General features: G+C 41.3%; 3 protein-coding genes across 6 annotated transcripts in view; 1 reads left to right on the top strand and 2 right to left on the bottom strand.

The window, feature by feature from the left end:
• LOC134310157 (tetratricopeptide repeat protein 24) overlaps positions 1-17,727 on the top strand; it is a 184,471-nt gene that overhangs the window by 96,451 nt on the left and 70,293 nt on the right. The gene's annotated exons all lie outside the window — the stretch shown is intronic.
• Positions 1,561-10,821, bottom strand: LOC134310154 (uncharacterized). 4 transcript variants are annotated; one of them, XM_062991680.1, is made up of 8 exons: positions 10,409-10,820; positions 7,388-7,439; positions 7,205-7,262; positions 7,010-7,065; positions 3,097-4,089; positions 2,859-3,026; positions 2,509-2,604; positions 1,561-2,403 (listed from the first exon to the last, which is right to left on the bottom strand). In XM_062991680.1, exons 5-8 carry the CDS (start codon positions 4,063-4,065, stop codon positions 2,104-2,106), a joined length of 1,533 nt encoding a protein of 510 aa, XP_062847750.1. In that variant the 5' UTR covers positions 4,066-4,089; positions 7,010-7,065; positions 7,205-7,262; positions 7,388-7,439; positions 10,409-10,820; the 3' UTR covers positions 1,561-2,103. The 4 variants fall into 4 exon arrangements, 3 of the variants coding, with proteins under 3 accessions (XP_062847750.1, XP_062847752.1, XP_062847751.1); XM_062991682.1 differs by lacking the exon at positions 10,409-10,820 and adding an exon at positions 9,719-9,743; XM_062991681.1 differs by lacking the exon at positions 10,409-10,820 and adding an exon at positions 7,767-7,983.
• Positions 12,874-16,078, bottom strand: LOC134310753 (microtubule-associated protein 1B-like). Its single transcript, XM_062992395.1, has 4 exons — positions 14,075-16,078; positions 13,354-13,750; positions 13,126-13,266; positions 12,874-13,025 (listed from the first exon to the last, which is right to left on the bottom strand). Exons 1-4 carry the CDS (start codon positions 15,830-15,832, stop codon positions 12,958-12,960), a joined length of 2,364 nt encoding a protein of 787 aa, XP_062848465.1. The 5' UTR covers positions 15,833-16,078; the 3' UTR covers positions 12,874-12,957.

Below are 17,727 nucleotides of genomic sequence, written 5' to 3'. Positions count from 1 at the left end.
ACAATGTGTGCATGTAGCTGAGAGTGGTGCTGATCATCATCACTGCTGCTCTCAGCATCATTAACCTCTAGTGTAGAGTGGGACAGTGGGAGGAGCTTCAGGCCCTATTAATCGAAAGGTTGAGGGTTCGAATCCCAGTTCTGCCTTTTAGCAAGACCTTTAACCCTGTTTGCTCCAGGGGCGTAACAGCTGGAATACTGCACACCTGTACATGTATACATGACTAATAAAGGCAATCAATTCTATTACCATATACGTATTTACACACACACACACACACACCGACCAGGCATAACATTATGACCACTGACAGCTGAAGTGAATAACACTGATTATCTTTTCATCACAGCACCTGTTAGTTGATGTTAGAAGCAGAAAAATGGATGCACGTTTGGATCCTGGTCTGCAGGGGTCAGTATCTATCAAAAGTGCTCCAAGGAAGGGACAGTGGTAAACCGGCGACAGGGTCATGAGCGCCAAGGCTCACTGATGCACGTAGGGAGCGAAGGCTGGCCCGTGTGGTCCGATCCAACAGACGAGCTCCTGTGGACGTTCTGCTGGGAAACCTCGGGTCCTGCCGTCCATGTGGATGTTACTCTGATACGGAGCTCCTACCTAAGCATGGTTGAAGACCATGTTCACCCTTTTATGGAGACGCTTCCCTGATATCTGTGGCCTCTCATAGCAGGATGATGCGCCCTGACTCTGTACTGGTTATAAACGCTCTGTACTGGTTATAAGAGCTCTGTACTGGTTATAAACGCTCTGTACTGGTTATAAACGCTCTGTACTGGTTATAAACGCTCTGTACTGGTTATAAGAGCTCTGTACTAGTTATAAACGCTCTGTACTGGTTATAAGAGCTCTGTACTGGTTATAAACGCTCTGTACTGGTTATAAGAGCTCTGTACTGGTTATAAGTGCTCTGTACTGGTTATAAGAGCTCTGTACTGGTTATAAGAGCTCTGTACTGGTTATAAGTGCTCTGTATTGGTTATAAATGCTCTGTACTGGTTATGAGAGCTCTGTACTGGTTATAAACGCTCTGTACTGGTTATAAGAGCTCTGTACTGGTTATAAACGCTCTGTACTGGTTATAAACGCTCTGTACTGGTTATAAGTGCTCTGTACTGGTTATAAGTGCTCTGTACTGCACTGTAAAACCAAATAAGTTCACAGAACTCAAAACTTTTGTCGTAACTGATTACCTAATACATTTTAAGTTAATGTTTTATTTTTTTTAATTTATTTAAATTTATACTTTCACCTGTCACAGTTGTGTTTAATATTAATTAAAAATTTAGCATTTATTAACTTAAAGTTTATAGTTACTTTCAATACATAATGTTTATAGATTGTAATACTTTTAACTTGCAAAACACTATTCATTTAGATTTACTAGACCTACAATATAATAATTCGAAACTCAGTTAATGTGTTATTACATGACCACTTACAAATACAATTAACTCAAAACATTAATGGTACTAAAAGTAAAAAAAAAAAAAAAAACCATGGGCAGATCAAAATAGGAACTTTTTATTTAAAATATATTGCTTTTTAAAACATTTTTAAACATCAGACCTTCACAGTATTCTGTGATAATATTCACAACATTCTTTCAATCTAACAAAACTTAGGTTATCAATTAATAGTGTGCATGAAATGCAGTAATTTAGAAATCATATCCCAATTTTATTTATTAGTTCTAACTTCAGTCCTTGTTTTATCCTAGTGAGGTCCATCCTGGCTGAGATCTAAACATGAATTATTAAATTATTTAATACAAAATTAATGTGTGATGGTGAGAATGGAACTAACAACCAGTATTTTTCCTTGTCAACAAAATATAACCAAACTGGCCCAAACAAACAAAATGTAAATAAAAAATCACTTTAGCTTGAACCTTTATAAATATTTTTCTGAACATTTTATGTTTTTGCCAGTACTCTGCTTTTACAAAAAAAACAAAGTGCATTTAAATAAAGTGCAATTATAAAAAGCACCCTGAGAAAACAATGTTGGCACATCGTGCAGTAACAAATATTTTGTATACAAAAATTGCAGACAGCACTGGCAGTAACAGTGAGCTGGAAACTTGTTTTACTCTTTAAAGAGCTCATTTTTTAGAGTAAGCAGGCATGGCTTCAGAGCCGTTTGATCATCAAGGCAAACCATAATCTTCTGGATAAAGGTAAACGTGTTTTCAAGCTTTTTTGGATACTCGATATTGAACACATAAATCAGGCCAAACAACAGTAAGAATGCATCAAGCATTTTTGGAATTTCACTCATAACAATGTTCCCTTCAACAACAACAGAGACATCGCCAGGTGTGAATATGTCTTCAGAAGCAGTGAGGAGAGCAAGAGGACACTCAGAGACATCTGGTTCTCCGTCTTGCTGCAAGATATAAGTGGTCTAATTAGAGCCACGTTAACAATAATAATTACCAGTATTTAAGTACATCTATAAACTAACTAGAAAGGTGTTATAAGTAATTCATACATTGCAGCTTTTAAAGAGGTCCGAGTCATCTTCTCGTAGGTAGATGGAAAGTGCACGGAGAGACAAGATGCGTCTCACATGGATGTCTTGTTCTTCCTAAATTGACAAAAAAAACGATAAAAGGAAAGAAGGGTTATACACGCGCACGCAAAGAACAGTGGAAGGAACTACACACACACACACACACACACACATATATATATATATATATATATATATATATAAATATATAAACATAAAACAGGATTGGTACAAATGCACATAAATTAAAGTATGCCACAACACATACAGTCCTATGGCACACCCAACACTTAATTAAAAGACAGATAAACCATTAAAACAGAACATACCTGAATGTCATAGGCTCGAAGAATCTTCTGTAGCGACTCTGCTATCTTGCCGGTGCGTGATGCCTTCTGTCTGTACAATCCAATCAATGTCGGTGTATGGCGATCAAACTCTGCATAGAACGTGTTCCTCAGGTTCACGTTGGTAATACGGTGAAATTCAGCAAACACCTGCAAACACATAGATAACTACTTGTAGAACAAATGGCCATACACAACTCAATATAAAAAAAAATGTTACCTGTGACTCAGTCTGCAGTGCTGGCCATCTGATCAAAAGATCCTTTACCAGTAGATCTCCCTTGACAATCTCTTGGCGTCGTAAAGCAAAAGTTGTCTGCATGCATTTTTCTATGAACATCTGGTTTATTTCCATCTTTTCACTTTCTTCCATTACCTGTAATCTCATCTGTTCAAGGGACGTCTGATTCTCCCCTTTAGGAAAGTTAGGAAGAAAGTTGATTTCAGAACGTCTGGCTTTCTTGATGTTGGAATGAGGATGGGCACTGTCAGGGTTGTTTTTACTCCTCCTGCCTGTGTTGACAGCAACCTCTGCACAGCCAGATTTGGCCATTATTGTTCGATAATTCCCCATCTTGTGCGTCAAGCGGACTTTCCAGCCATACCAAGGAATGTGACTACCGTGCTCTGTGAGACAAGGATGGGCATTAACTAGGGCTTCTGCTGCCTTTGCCAGTTGACTTTCATTTGGGTATGGTTTGTAGCTATAGATTGTTTCAGCCATTTTATCCAGAACACAGTGAGTTTGAGATCGGGTTAACTTTAATCTTTTGCCATACTCTCTATACACCTGGTTTCCTTCTTCGAGCACATGCTCTACTTCAAAAGAAAAAGCCGGGACAACAAAAGTGTTGGGCCAGTGCTTCTGACGATCGTTTAGGGGCACGTGTGGTAGTATCTCTGTGTCTGAGCTTGCCAATGACGAGTTATCATCACTTTCTGATCGGACCACTTTTAGCATTCCTTTCTCTGGTAATTCCTCAATATTTGTAAGAACAGTCAGCATCCCATCAAAGTCAGGGTCCTCATATTGCAGAGAAAAGTCAACACCATCCAGTCTGGGTTTAAACTTTTCTTGCATAATTCTCTTTAATTCATCTATAGATGCTGGGCGCTGTGTTAGTGTTAGCTTCCATGCACTATCTGTAGTCACATTCACACGCAGCAAAAACTTCTGGGGGGCAGTCATCTTGATTGTCGTTCCACGTGTCTTCTGTATAAACAAAAGTAGTGACCATTAAACACTTTTAGAAAACAAATGTACTGTCTTTTTTCTTATGAATGAAGAGTGAAATATGCCACCAAAAGACTGCAAGGCACTACAGGCTTCAAACTATTAGTTCACCAATATGTATCTTCTCAGTGTTAGGAGCAGTTGGCCTTCAATGGTGTAAGCAGAAAGTGGTAAAGTATCATTGAGCTCTGATATGGTTCGCACTATTAAATTCCCAGCTGAAAGTGCATATGATCGCAGGTGCTCGATGTAGTCGGATTTGTGATCTCGAGTGAGAAAAGTGACCCGGTTGTCCACGAGAAATATGTTTTCAATCTTGCAAAATTGTGACAAACCCCCCTCATAGCCAGCAGCTACAAACATTCCGACACTAAAGTCAGTACCATCAATATTGACTCTTGATGTTGAGTAAATGATGGAACTGTCTGTCTTTTCTTTAAAATATTCCTTTACTGTATCAGGAAGTGTTGAGACATTTACAGATGTGACATTAGAGGTTTGCTGGTGAGGTTTGAAAAAAGATGGAGAGCTGAGGTAAAAAGCCACCATGTGCTGGTGTCTGGTAGCTAATGTTTTTAGTACATTTTTGAAGTTTTGTGTGTCATGAACAACACGCTTGAAAAAGCGGTGTTTTCCCTCAAACCTCATTGTCCAATAGTGAACAAGGGGTCCAAAACAGCGAATGAGATGAGGGTAGTGCTCTATGTAGTGATGTTTAGGACGGAGTTGAAAATGTGGAAAAACTTCCTGCAGGATTTGTCTATGATCCTGTATCTTTGACTGCAAATACTGAATGGTTTCTTCTGTAAATGTCAGAGATAACATTAATTCCACTATGTCTTTTAAATCCATGAGAACGGACCATGCCCCATCACCCTCAGGAATTTTGTCACCAATAATCAAAGGTAGTAGTCTCAGCAAAGTTGCATTTTCGTGGCCATTGCCGCCTATAGTGTGCTTTGCCACAAATGTTTTTGGGATAGGTTGGGGCCTGTCAACCTTGTCTGTGTGCTTGTATGGAAAGGAATATATTCGTCTGTTTAAATCCTCAAGACTAAAATATTTGCAGCGGATCATCTCGCCTAAACACAGGGCCAGCTCTACAGGTACAATGCCCTCAAACAGATCATGGAGAACATCGGGTGGAAACCCTGTAACTGTGTGGAAATATTCTAGACACTGATTAAAAACACAGTCTTTTTTGACTCCACACTGTTGCTGGCACTGTCCCTCCGTCACTGCTTGCACACCATCATCATGACTCGATTTTGTCCTCAAAGTAAATTCCCCATCACTAACTTCATGTGTTTGCAACTGATCTTGAGTTGCAGTACAGAATCTACAAAAATTAGTGGCTCTAAAAGATTTAGCAAAACCTGCCAAAGAATGAGCTGCAAGATTGTCAGACACCACACACATTACACTGCCACGAACTGCTTTCCCAAGAGACTCTATGAATACTCCATCTTCTTCAAGGGTACGAATGTTTTTGAGTAAAGGACGAAGAACTCTCTCATACCCGAATCTGTCAAGGTCTGAAACTTTACATAGAGTTGCCAGTTGAATGACATGCAAGGCAGATCTGTGTTTACTTGGGAGATCAGCAAAAATCCAGTATATTGTGCTTAGTTTGTGAATTTTTCGTGATGTGCCAAGAGGATTTGCTATTTCAATGTCATCGATGTACAAGAGTAGAGGTAAACATAGCTCCTCTGAAGAAAAAAAGGCATTATCTTTAAAATATGAGCCATCATGGTGGCTTGCATAATGACCAGTTTGGCTTGCCTTTGATTCACTCATTTTGTCTAGAACGTCAGTGTGTTTAAATATTTGTTGAATCATCTGAAGAACTGAAATATGTACTGTTGTGTGCCCTGGTTCAATAACATACTGAACAGGACTAACAAAAGGAAATTTTTTCTCAATGAATGTTTTGCGTCTCTTGTGTGAGGAAAATACCTCTCCTTTAGCTGTTGTAGTGGCAAAAATGTTACTGTTGATTACAGAACCAACTATCTCGTTTACTAATGTTTCAGAAGCTTCTACGCTATGGTTCTGAAACACATTCTCAATTGTTCTTTTGATGAGAGGTTGGGACAAAGTGAATAACTGAGTCAAATGCTCAACTATTTCTTGAGTTGCCATGTCTGAAACATGAAGTACCGTTTTCATCTTTAAAAATAAAGAAGCCAGATTAAGATGCAACTGTGCTTTCAAATCATCAAGATCCCACTGACTATTATCATCCTCTAGATCTTCAAACATCTCTGTATCCTCACAATGAGCAAGGCCTTTATCAGAATGCATAACAGAAGATGTTTCAATAGTGTCGTCATTTACTGCTGAGACAACATTTTCATCAAAGTCCGAACCACCAAGATGTTGCCTACTTTTGTGAGCATTAAATGATGAGTAAGCATTTGTGCGGTAGTTACAGTTTTTGAAGGGGCATTCCACCATTTCATGCATTCTTAAATGGCTTCGTAAATGACTGAAAAGTGTGGCCTCACTAAAAAGCTTCTTAAAGTCACACAAAGTGCATGTGAAATATACTTGTGCCTCTTCGCGCACAAATTTATCTGCATCGTTGTGATACCGAGAAATATGAGTTTTCATTGCGCTGAATGATGGAAATGTGCAAATACAATTGTCGTAAAGACATGGCAAAGGACTAACTCTGGAATAACTGCCATGATGCAGACGGTAGTGTGTGAATAATTTTGCTCTTGTGTTTAAAGTTAGAGAGCAAAGCCTGCACTTCCACTCCATTGAATAAATTTAATCCTGAAATTTAAAAAATGCAAATAGTATCTAAGAGTTCTTTAAATTAAATACAGCTAATAACCAATAATTGTGATGTCTAAGTGTTGATATTTAATATGCCAGAGTCAATATGTACCTCAGCAGTTGAAGTGAAGAAGTACACTAGGTTTGTCAGTCAGACCCCATATGGCCCTGCAAAAAAAGAAGTCCAAAACTAATTAAAAAATAAACTATAAATGTTTTACAGTCACGTTCAATTTAGTACACAATTTGATCCCCTGACATAAAAAGGTAAATTATACAACAATCTTACAATAAAGGCTCATCTAACCTAAGTTTTCACCAAAACAGACCGACCAGAGCAGCAACCTATGGTGCCAACAGCCAACCTTAAAAACAGAAGCAGACAAAAAGACAGCATATATTTAATATGAATGCATTATGTCAGTCAGGAGTGTGTTTTATCAAGGCTTATATGTAGTAAATAATCAAAGAATATCAAACTTGAATTTACACAAGACTCGGGAGCTTCTTCAAATTCTAGGCCATGCACCTTCCACTTGAACCTACAACATATGAAAGAAATAATACAAGACTGTTATTATATTGTATTGGTCTGGATGCATTGCATATGAGACAAACATTTTAAATCGGTACCTTACGTTTAATACTTAATAACATGTTGGTTCCACAAATGCATGGGCAATAGTACTAAACATACAATAAAAATATTATTTTTTTGGTTCTGGTAGCCTTTAAGTAATAGTAATTGCTAATAATGAACTTTTTAATAAAGATGAGCCGGCTAAACTGAAACAGAGTTAGCAAATACTTCGAAAACTACAACGAGCTGCATTATCGTTTTTGGTGATTAATGAAAATGTTTTACTTACCAGATTAGACCGCTTAACACGAGCAGGGATAAAATACTTATGAGAATAATCACAGTCGAACACTGACCAAGCTCGACTCTGTCCAACAACATGTGACCTAACCGTTAACTTTCACTTTAGGTAGCCCGCCAACTCCACTTTGAGCCACTACGGTCACTATTTTCAAAAAGTACGATCTCAAACAATAAATGCCTTTGTTCCTGACAAATACTTACAAAATGATGATATGACCAAAAGCCTAATTTAATAACGTTTTGCCCGCATTTGCACTGCTCTCACCTCCACCGCATCGGGTAACCATCTTAATTTTTTCAATTTGTGCGTCAACCAGAAACAAAAAACAATGACGTCAGGACGTAAATGACGTCAAAACTTAATGAACGTCACAATTAACTCAAAATATTTGACACAACGGCATTGTTAATGTATAATTATTATACCCGTATAAACTATAAGCCAATTTATTGTCCTCAATACCCATATGTTTTTAGTTTGGCAGACTAAAAACGGGATTCTGAGTGTGATGCCTATAAATATTATGAGTTGGCACCTTTGTTGGGGTTTACAGTGTGGTTATAAGAGCTCTGTACTGGTTATAAGAGCTCTGTACTGGTTATAAACGCTCTGTACTGGTTATAAGAGCTCTGTACTGGTGATAAGAGCTCTGTACTGGTTATAAGTGCTCTGTACTGGTTATAAACGCTCTGTACTGGTTATAAGAGCTCTGTACTGGTTATAAGAGCTCTGTACTGGTTATAAACGCTCTGTACTGGTTATAAACGCTCTGCACTGGTTATAAGAGCTCTGTACTGGTTATAAGAGCTCTGTACTGGTTATAAACGCTCTGTACTGGTTATAAGAGCTCTGTACTGGTTATAAACGCTCTGTACTGGTTATAAGAGCTCTGTACTGGTTATAAGAGCTCTGTACTGGTTATAAGAGCTCTGTACTGGTTATAAGAGCTCTGTACTGGTTATAAGTGCTCTGTACTGGTTATGAGAGCTCTGTACTGGTTATAAACGCTCTGTACTGGTTATAAACGCTCTGTACTGGTTATAAGAGCTCTGTACTGGTTATAAGAGCTCTGTACTGGTTATAAGTGCTCTGTACTGGTTATGAGAGCTCTGTACTGGTTATAAACGCTCTGTACTGGTTATAAGTGCTTTGTACTGGTTATAAATGCTCTGTACTGGTTATGAGAGCTCTGTACTGGTTATAAACGCTCTGTACTGGTTATAAGAGCTCTGTACTGGTTATAAACGCTCTGTACTGGTTATAAACGCTCTGTACTGGTTATAAATGCTCTGTACTGGTTATGAGAGCTCTGTACTGGTTATGAGAGCTCTGTACTTGTTATAAGAGCTCTGTACTGGTTAAAAGAGCTCTGTACTGGTTATAAACGCTCTGTACTGGTTATAAGAGCTCTGTACTGGTTATAAGAGCTCTGTACTGGTTATAAATGCTCTGTACTGGTTATAAGAGCTCTGTACTGGTTATAAACGCTCTGTACTGGTTATTAACGCTCTGTACTGGTTATAAGTGCTCTGTACTAATTATAAGTCAGGGGTGCACAACTTCTTTTTACCAAGGGCCGATTTCACATAAACACCTAAACCAGAGGGCCACACATTTCATTTTTACAGACCTGTCCACATGAAGTTGTAATACAGTTAGGGCTGGGTGATATTGAGAAAAAAAAAATCGATTATTTTCAAATGTATTATTGATTCTCGATTGCGATTGCAAATTTTTTTTTTTGTATAATGCAATTGAAAAATTTTAATTTAAAAGACTGCAGAAATGCAAAAATAGTAACAGCACCACCTAATTATCCTTTCAAGTAACTCAAACTTTATAGCAATAACAATATAACAATAATTAACAATAATTTGAACAAAATAGAAATCGTAATTAGCTATATCCTTTATATAAAAAGCTCACAAACAACTCACTTTAAATAATGTGCAGCATAAGAAAAGTGCAAAACCACAAATAGTTCTTTACAGGTTTTTTAAAAGGAACACGAGCCTGTTTACTGTTTCCACCATATAAGTGAGTCTGTATCAGTATCTACACTGGGGGTGGACATCGAATAAGCACTCAGCTCAGCTTTGATTTTGTCTTCTTGTGACTGGGGGGGTGGATGGACGGGGCACATTGCACGTCTAACCATATGGACTACAATTCCCATGAGCCCCTGGACTGTCACGTGACTACCACATGTCCCCGGTCAGCCAATCCTGATCGCGCTCACCGGAGTTTTGATTCAGTTCAGCTGTGTTCGGTTCCATGAATCTTATTTAAATTCTTCTGTTTTAGTCTCGTTGTGAAGTTTTGTCGATCGTGTTTGTCTCCTTATTTCTAAATCTAACCATTACCGTGTATAATCCTTGCTGTCTTCCGTTTGCTGCCTGTCTGTTTATCTTCTGGTTTTGGACTCTACCTGATTTTGTACACTGTTTTTGCCCTTTTGCCCCAGTTTCTGCCTCGTGACATGTTGGTATTTTAATTAAAATATAAAGTATGTAAACAATCGCTATTGTCACATTCTAACATCATGTGAAAACGTTCATTCGAATTAACCGAATTAATCGGGAAAATCGCCCAGCACTAAATACAGTTACACAAAATCAGGTACTTACAAGAAATATGTTGGTCTGACACCAACTGGTTAATGTGGTCTCAAGCAACTGGTTAATGTGGTCGCAAGCACAGCAGACAAGAAAATACCTGTATGTCCATTCAGGGTTAAATTTCCTCTGCTCGAGATCCACTTTTCTTTGTTTACTCGTACTTGGTTTGGACAAACACATGGTACCGCTGAAGTAACTTGTATTTACATCATTTACTTTTCAGTCACAATTTCATGGGATTACCCGGTGAATTTAAAGTGACAGTATCATTTATTTAAAAATGCATCAGCACTTCATTTGGCGAGCCGGATCGAGAGTTTTGCAGGGCCGGATCTGGCCCGCGGGCCGTATGTTGTGCACCCCGGTTATAAGTGCTCTGTACTGGTTATAAGAGCTCTGTACTGGTTATAAGAGCTCTGTACTGGTTATAAGTGCTCTGTACTGGTTATAAATGCTCTGTACTGGTTATGAGAGCTCTGTACTGGTTATAAACGCTCTGTACTGGTTATAAGAGCTCTGTACTGGTTATAAACGCTCTGTACTGGTTATAAACGCTCTGTACTGGTTATAAATGCTCTGTACTGGTTATGAGAGCTCTGTACTGGTTATGAGAGCTCTGTACTTGTTATAAGAGCTCTGTACTGGTTATAAACGCTCTGTACTGGTTATAAACGCTCTGTACTGGTTATAAACGCTCTGTACTGGTTATAAATGCTCTGTACTGGTTATGAGAGCTCTGTACTGGTTATGAGAGCTCTGTACTTGTTATAAGAGCTCTGTACTGGTTATAAGAGCTCTGTACTGGTTATAAACGCTCTGTACTGGTTATAAGAGCTCTGTACTGGTTATAAACGCTCTGTACTGGTTATAAGAGCTCTGTACTGGTTATAAGAGCTCTATACTGGTTATAAACGCTCTGTACTGGTTATAAACGCTCTGTACTGGTTATAAGAGCTCTGTACTGGTTATAAGAGCTCTGTACTGGTTATAAGTGCTCTGTACTGGTTATAAATGCTCTGTACTGGTTATAAGAGCTCTGTACTGGTTATAAACGCTCTGTACTGGTTATAAACGCTCTGTACTGGTTATAAACGCTCTGTACTGGTTATAAGAGCTCTGTACTGGTTATAAACGCTCTGTACTGGTTATAAGAGCTCTGTACTGGTTATAAACGCTCTGTACTGGTTATAGGTTTTATATATTTTTATAGGTGTGCCCGCTGTATTTGTAGATCCATGTTTGTCGGCAGAGGCAGTTAGTTTTTCAGAAGTTGTTTAATGAATTGTGTTACCGAGCTGCCCTCTGCTCCCTCTTTCATGCCAAAGATGCGGATGTTATTCCGCCGATTTCTTCCCTCTTGGTCTGGCAGCATATCCTGTAGTGTTCTCTGTGGTTTTATAGATTGAAGCAGAGCCTCTTTTGCCTCCATGATCCAGTTTTCTAACTCTTCGATTCTCTGTTCAGTTTCCGTGATTCTTGTAGCTCGTGTGTTTAGTTCTGTCGTTGTTTCCGTGAGCCGCCGGTTAATGTCCTTCCTAAAATCCTCCAGTTCTTTTTTTCATTTCTTTTTTCATTTCTTCTTTGAATGTGGTGAACTCTATTTTCAGTTCGGTTTTAAAGTCCTGGATTTCCTTAACGATGTCTTTCATTACTGTTCGAATCACCGCAGCCGCCTCGGACTCCATGCACTCTTCCTCTCCCTCCATGTCATCTGCTGTATCGCCTCCGTCTCCGTCGGTCAATTCGGGTTGTTTTTTCGGGTTCTTTTGGTTTATTTGTCGTCTTGGTCTTCCTCCCCTTTCCATCTCTGTTTCAGATGTATTAATTTTTATCGAAATAATCGAATTCGGGTTTTTTTTATCGAGTACTGATCGGGAGCAAGTTATCTATGCTGCCATCTTGGGTTGCCAGTTTGCAATATTTTTAATAACTGTGCAATTTTTGGTTAACTTCCTCTATTAATACTGTTTATATTTTTGTAATTTTTACATATTCTTACTTCTTAACATGTGTACATACATGTAAACACTTTGTCTTTTTCTATTTTTTGTATTCTTAAAAGCTGCTGTAACACTGCACATTTCCCACTGTGGGATAATAAAAGGCGATCTTATCTTATCTTATCTTATCTTATCTTATCTTATCTTATCTTATCTTATCTTATCTTATCTTATCTACACCAGAAAAAGTCGCTAGAATTGTCGCTAGTCGCTTTTTTGAAGAAAAGAAAAAAAGTCGCTAAATACAGCGACAAAGTGGATAAATTGGCAACACTGCATACGAGACACCAGCACAGCACCCAAACCTCTACACTTGACACCAGATCAGACGCTAGTTCGCTGTCTGGAACCTCTTTTATCTGGAACCAGAACCGGAACCGTTCCACGTCGGTGGAAAAGGGGGATCGGAGCGATTGGATCTTTATCGGTCCACCCTCAATACCCAACGTACACAAAATCAAACCAACCAACATGTTCATGAAGGCACTTTATTGTTATTTTGATGTTGGAAAAGTCGGCGTGTGATTGGATGATCTCCGGATCGTCACCACCTTAGCTTCAGGCGTTGAAGAACTGGAACCGTTTGGTTCTCAGGCTGGCTCTTCTCGACTTCGGCATCGGGACACCTACACAGCAACACAGAGCCGACATGCACACGTGTTACAGGAAACTCCAGCGTTACTCCACCTAGCGTGTATAACGTGTATTTCTGAATTGAAACCAGACCTTCATCTTCACGCGCGGTCTCCATCAGAGCCCCGGACTCTCCAGGTTGGGCTTCGACGATGGGGGGAACAAGAACGTCGTCCTGCAGCTGCTCGTGGTCCGGTTTGTTTGAAGACGCCTCGGAGATGTTCTTCAGTGGATCTGAGGGAGAAATGCAACCTGATTCAGTTTGTAACGTTCACCTTCATCAGATCACCACCATCCATCTATAAAATCCCTCAAATGTACCTTCAGTGCATCCTCTATCCAGGTTCTGCTCCTTCAGTTTCCATGTTTGGTGCTCCAAAGCTGCTGGCTCCTCCAGTTCTGTCCACTGGTGCTCAGGTGCTTCATCCCTGTCTGGTTCCTTCACCCGGTTCACTAGAACCACCTGCCTGTCCTGTAGACACACCTGCTTCTCAGGTTTATTAACCTTAGTCTTCAAACCTACCTGATCCACTCGTTCTTCTACTTTTGTCATCTGGTCCATCTGAAGCACCTGCTTCTCCAGCCTTTTGTTCTCCATCCTCTCCAGGTTTTTGAGGACCATTTTCTCCTCTAAATTTGGCTTCTTTATTTCAATCTGGTTCTTTCCTACCTGCTTTGGTTTTAACACTGTGTCCACTGGGTCCACCTGCCTCTCTACCTTCTTCACGACCTGGTCTGGTTTTTCCACTGGGTCCACCTGCCTCTCGGCCTTCTTTATCTCATTCTCAATGAAACGAACCCTATTTTTCACATGTTCCTTCCACTGGTTTATTAGGATGACCTGCTCTGGTTCTTCCACCAGGTTCAGCGGGGCCATCTGCCTCTCTACCTTCTTCACAACCTGGTCTGGTTTTTCCTCTGGGTCCACCTGCCTCTCGGCCTTCTTCACGATCTGGTCTGGTTTTTCCTCTGGGTCCACCTGCCTCTCTACCTTCTTCACAACCTGGTCTGGTTTTTCCTCTGGGTCCACCTGCCTCTCTACCTTCTTCACAACCTGGTCTGTTTTTTCCACTGGGTCCACCTGCCTCTCGGCCTTCTTTATCTCATTCTCAAAGAAACAAACCCTATTTTTTACATGTTCCTTCCACTGGTTTATTAGGATGACCTGCTCTGGTTCTTCCACCAGGTTCAGCGGGGCCATCTGCCTCTCTACCTTCTTCACAACCTGGTCTGGTTTTTCCTCTGGGTCCACCTGCCTCTCGGCCTTCTTCACGACCTGGTCTGGTTTTTCCTCTGGGTCCACTTGCCTCTCGGCCTTCTTCACGACCTGGTCTGGTTTTTCCTCTGGGTCCACTTGCCTCTCTACCTTCTTCACAACCTGGTCTGGTTTTTCCACTGGGTCCACCTGCCTCTCGGCCTTCTTTATCTCATTCTCAAAGAAACAAACCCTATTTTTTACATGTTCCTTCCACTGGTTTATTAGGATGACCTGCTCTGGTTCTTCCACCAGGTTCAGCGGGGCCATCTGCCTCTCTACCTTCTTCACAACCTGGTCTGGTTTTTCCTCTGGGTCCACCTGCCTCTCGGCCTTCTTCACAACTTGGTCTGGTTTTTCCTCTGGGTCCACCTGCCTCTCGGCCTTCTTCACAACCTGGTCTGGTTTTTCCTCTGGGTCCACCTGCCTCTCGGCCTTCTTCACAACTTGGTCTGGTTTTTCCTCTGGGTCCACCTGCCTCTCTACCTTCTTCACAACCTGGTCTGGTTTTTCCTCTGGGTCCACCTGCCTCTCTACCTTCTTCACAACCTGGTCTGGTTTTTCCTCTGGGGCCATCTGCCTCTCTACCTTCTTCACAACCTGGTCTGGTTTTTCCTCTGGGTCCACCTGCCTCTCTACCTTCTTCACAACCTGGTCTGGTTTTTCCTCTGGGTCCATCTGCCTCTCTACCTTCTTCACAACCTGGTCTGGTTTTTCCTCTGGGTCCACCTGCCTCTCTACCTTCTTCACAACCTGGTCTGGTTTTTCCTCTGGGGCCATCTGCCTCTCTACCTTCTTCACAACCTGGTCTGGTTTTTCCACTGGGTCCACCTGCCTTTCGGCCTTCTTCACGACTTGGTCTGGTTTTTCCACTGGGTCCACCTGCCTTTCGGCCTTCTTCACGACCTGGTCTGGTTTTTCCACTGGGTCCACCTGCTCCACTGGGTCCACCTGCTCTAACTTCTTCATCTCAATCTCAGAAACCAGAACCACCTTGTTTACTGGTTCCCTCCTCTGGTCCTTTAGGACGACCTGCTCTGGTTCTTCCACCAGGTCCCGTGAGGCCACCTGCATCTCTACCTTCTGGCGTCTCTGCCACCATTTTCTCTTCTTTACCTGCTTCTCCATCTTTGGTATTTGGTCTGCCTGGTCCTCTAAAACATTCTGCCTCACTCCTTGCCCCATCTCTTCACCCTTTACCCCGCTTCCCTCCTGACCCTCCACGTCCTGCATCTCTACCTTCTGGCGTCTCTGCCACCATTTTCTCTTCTTTACTTTCTTCTCAGGTTTGGTTTTTCCCAGAACCACCTGCTTCTCCATCTTTGGTATTTGGTCTGCCTGGTCCTCTAAAACATTCTGCCTCACTCCTTGCCCCATCTCTTCACCCTTTACCCCGCTTCCCTCCTGACCCTCCACGTCCTGCATCTCCACCTTCTGGCGTCTCTGCCACCATTTTCTCTTCTTTACCTTCTTCTCCGGTTCGTTTACCCGCCTGTGCGGCTCGTCATCGTCAGATGGAGAAGTCCAACAGGAGAACATGTTCATGCTGCTTACTGTCTCGGCGTCTCAGATCAAATGAGCACAAACACACGAAACGCGGCTATTTATACCAGAGGTTTGGAGTGTGGTGATGTCATCATGATGATGTCACAATGTGTGCATCATCACTGCTGCTCTCAGCATCATTAACCTCTAGTGTAGAGCGGGACAGTGGGAGGAGCTTCAGGCCCTATTAATCGAAAGGTTGAGGGTTCGAATCCCAGTTCTGCCTTTTAGCAAGACCTTTAACCCTGTTTGCTCCAGGGGCGTAACAGCTGGAATACTGCACACCTGTACATGTATACATGACTAATAAAGGCTATCAATTCTATTACCATATACGTATTTACACACACACACACACACACACACACACACACACACACACACCGACCAGGCATAACATTATGACCACTGATAGCTGAAGTGAATAACACTGATTATCTCTTCATCACAGCACCTGTTAGTTGATGTTAGAAGCAGAAAAATGGATGCACGTTTGGATCCTGGTCTGCAGGGGTCAGTATCTATCAAAAGTGCTCCAAGGAAGGGACAGTGGTAAACCGGCGATAGGGTCATGAGCGCCAAGGCTCACTGATGCACGTAGGGAGAGAAGGCTGGCCCGTGTGGTCCGATCCAACAGACGAGCTTCTGTGGACGTTCTGCTGGGAAACCTCGGGTCCTGCCATCCATGTGGATGTTACTCTGATACGGAGCTCCTACCTAAGCATGGTTGAAGACCATGTTCACCCTTTTATGGAGACGCTTCCCTGATATCTGTGGCCTCTCATAGCAGGATGATGCGCCCTGACTCTATACTGGTTATAAACGCTCTGTACTGGTTATAAGAGCTCTGTACTGGTTATAAACGCTCTGTACTGGTTATAAGAGCTCTGTACTGGTTATAGGTGCTCTGTACTGGTTATAAACGCTCTGTACTGGTTATAGGTGCTCTTTACTGGTTATAAACGCCCTGTACTGGTTATAAGAGCTCTGTACTGGTTATAAACGCTCTGTACTGGTTATAGGTGCTCTGTACTGGTTATAAACGCCCTGTACTGGTTATAAGAGCTCTGTACTGGTTATAAACGCTCTGTACTGGTTATAACTGTCTCCCTATACTGGTGGGAGGTGTTGGAGAGTTACGCTGGCGTGTTTGGCTGCCGCTTCTCCCCCGTTGAAACTTACAAACTGTTAATTGCTGTTATTTTAAATATATATTTTTATTTTATTTTTATTGCTCACTCCTGTGCTGATCTTATTTTCTTGAGAAGCTTTTGCTTCCTCAAGCTTGCTACACCTGATCTTTTCATCTGTGGCGTGGACCTGCACCGGTGTTTACTTTCTGGATTACAGTGTGAGCTTTGGTGATTATTCTCTGTGGAGTGATTTGTGACATAGTGTCATAATTACATCGATCTGAGTCGGCTTTTTCTGCGACTGGGTTTGCTGGTTCTCACTGGGATATCTGGAATAATTCCTGCTCTGCGTCTCTGGTGGACTTGCTGTGTTACCTACCACGGAGGCTTTAAGCATGGCTGTAAGAACTGTAAGGTACTCTTTTAGTGAACTATATGCACTACAAAACACTTACTTTAAACCATCTGACTCACTTTATCATCTTCGCAACCTTGGCATCCTGCGGAGACCTAAATACTGCCACCGAGGATCAGGTCGGACGTTCGTCTACAAACAGCATTTGAATAATATTCCCACACTTTGGTCGCCATGTCGTCCTAAAATTCCCACGGAAACGTTCGACTCATCTACACAAGCTAGTGGTCGGATACTTCAATATGTTAAAATAATAAATCTGTCTCCACCGAACACTGACTCTAATGTTCAATGTGCTTTACTGAATGTATGCTCTCTTAATAACAAAGCATCACTCATTGCTGATG

This window comes from Trichomycterus rosablanca, chromosome 3 (assembly GCF_030014385.1).
Source record: "Trichomycterus rosablanca isolate fTriRos1 chromosome 3, fTriRos1.hap1, whole genome shotgun sequence".
Lineage (NCBI taxonomy): Eukaryota > Metazoa > Chordata > Actinopteri > Siluriformes > Trichomycteridae > Trichomycterus > Trichomycterus rosablanca.
Note: the sequence above shows the minus strand (reverse complement) of the source record. Positions and strands in the feature narration are given on the sequence as shown.

Bases quoted from the DNA above. Each gene is read 5' to 3' on its own strand.
- LOC134310154 (XM_062991680.1), bottom strand. From the start codon at position 4,065: ATGACTGCCCCCCAGAAGTTTTTGCTGCGTGTGAATGTGACTACAGAT. The intron at 3,027-3,096 runs GTAACATTTTTT...ATGTGTTTGCAG, and splicing joins CACTGCAGACTGAGTCACAG to GTGTTTGCTGAATTTCACCG. The intron at 2,404-2,508 runs GTATGAATTACT...TATATCTTGCAG, and splicing joins ACCTCTTTAAAAGCTGCAAT to CAAGACGGAGAACCAGATGT.
- LOC134310753 (XM_062992395.1), bottom strand. From the start codon at position 15,832: ATGAACATGTTCTCCTGTTGGACTTCTCCATCTGACGATGACGAGCCG. The intron at 13,751-14,074 runs GTAGAGAGGCAG...GTCGTGAAGAAG, and splicing joins CAGACCAGGTTGTGAAGAAG to GTAGAGAGGCAGGTGGACCC. The intron at 13,267-13,353 runs GTACATTTGAGG...TTTCTCCCTCAG, and splicing joins GGATAGAGGATGCACTGAAG to ATCCACTGAAGAACATCTCC.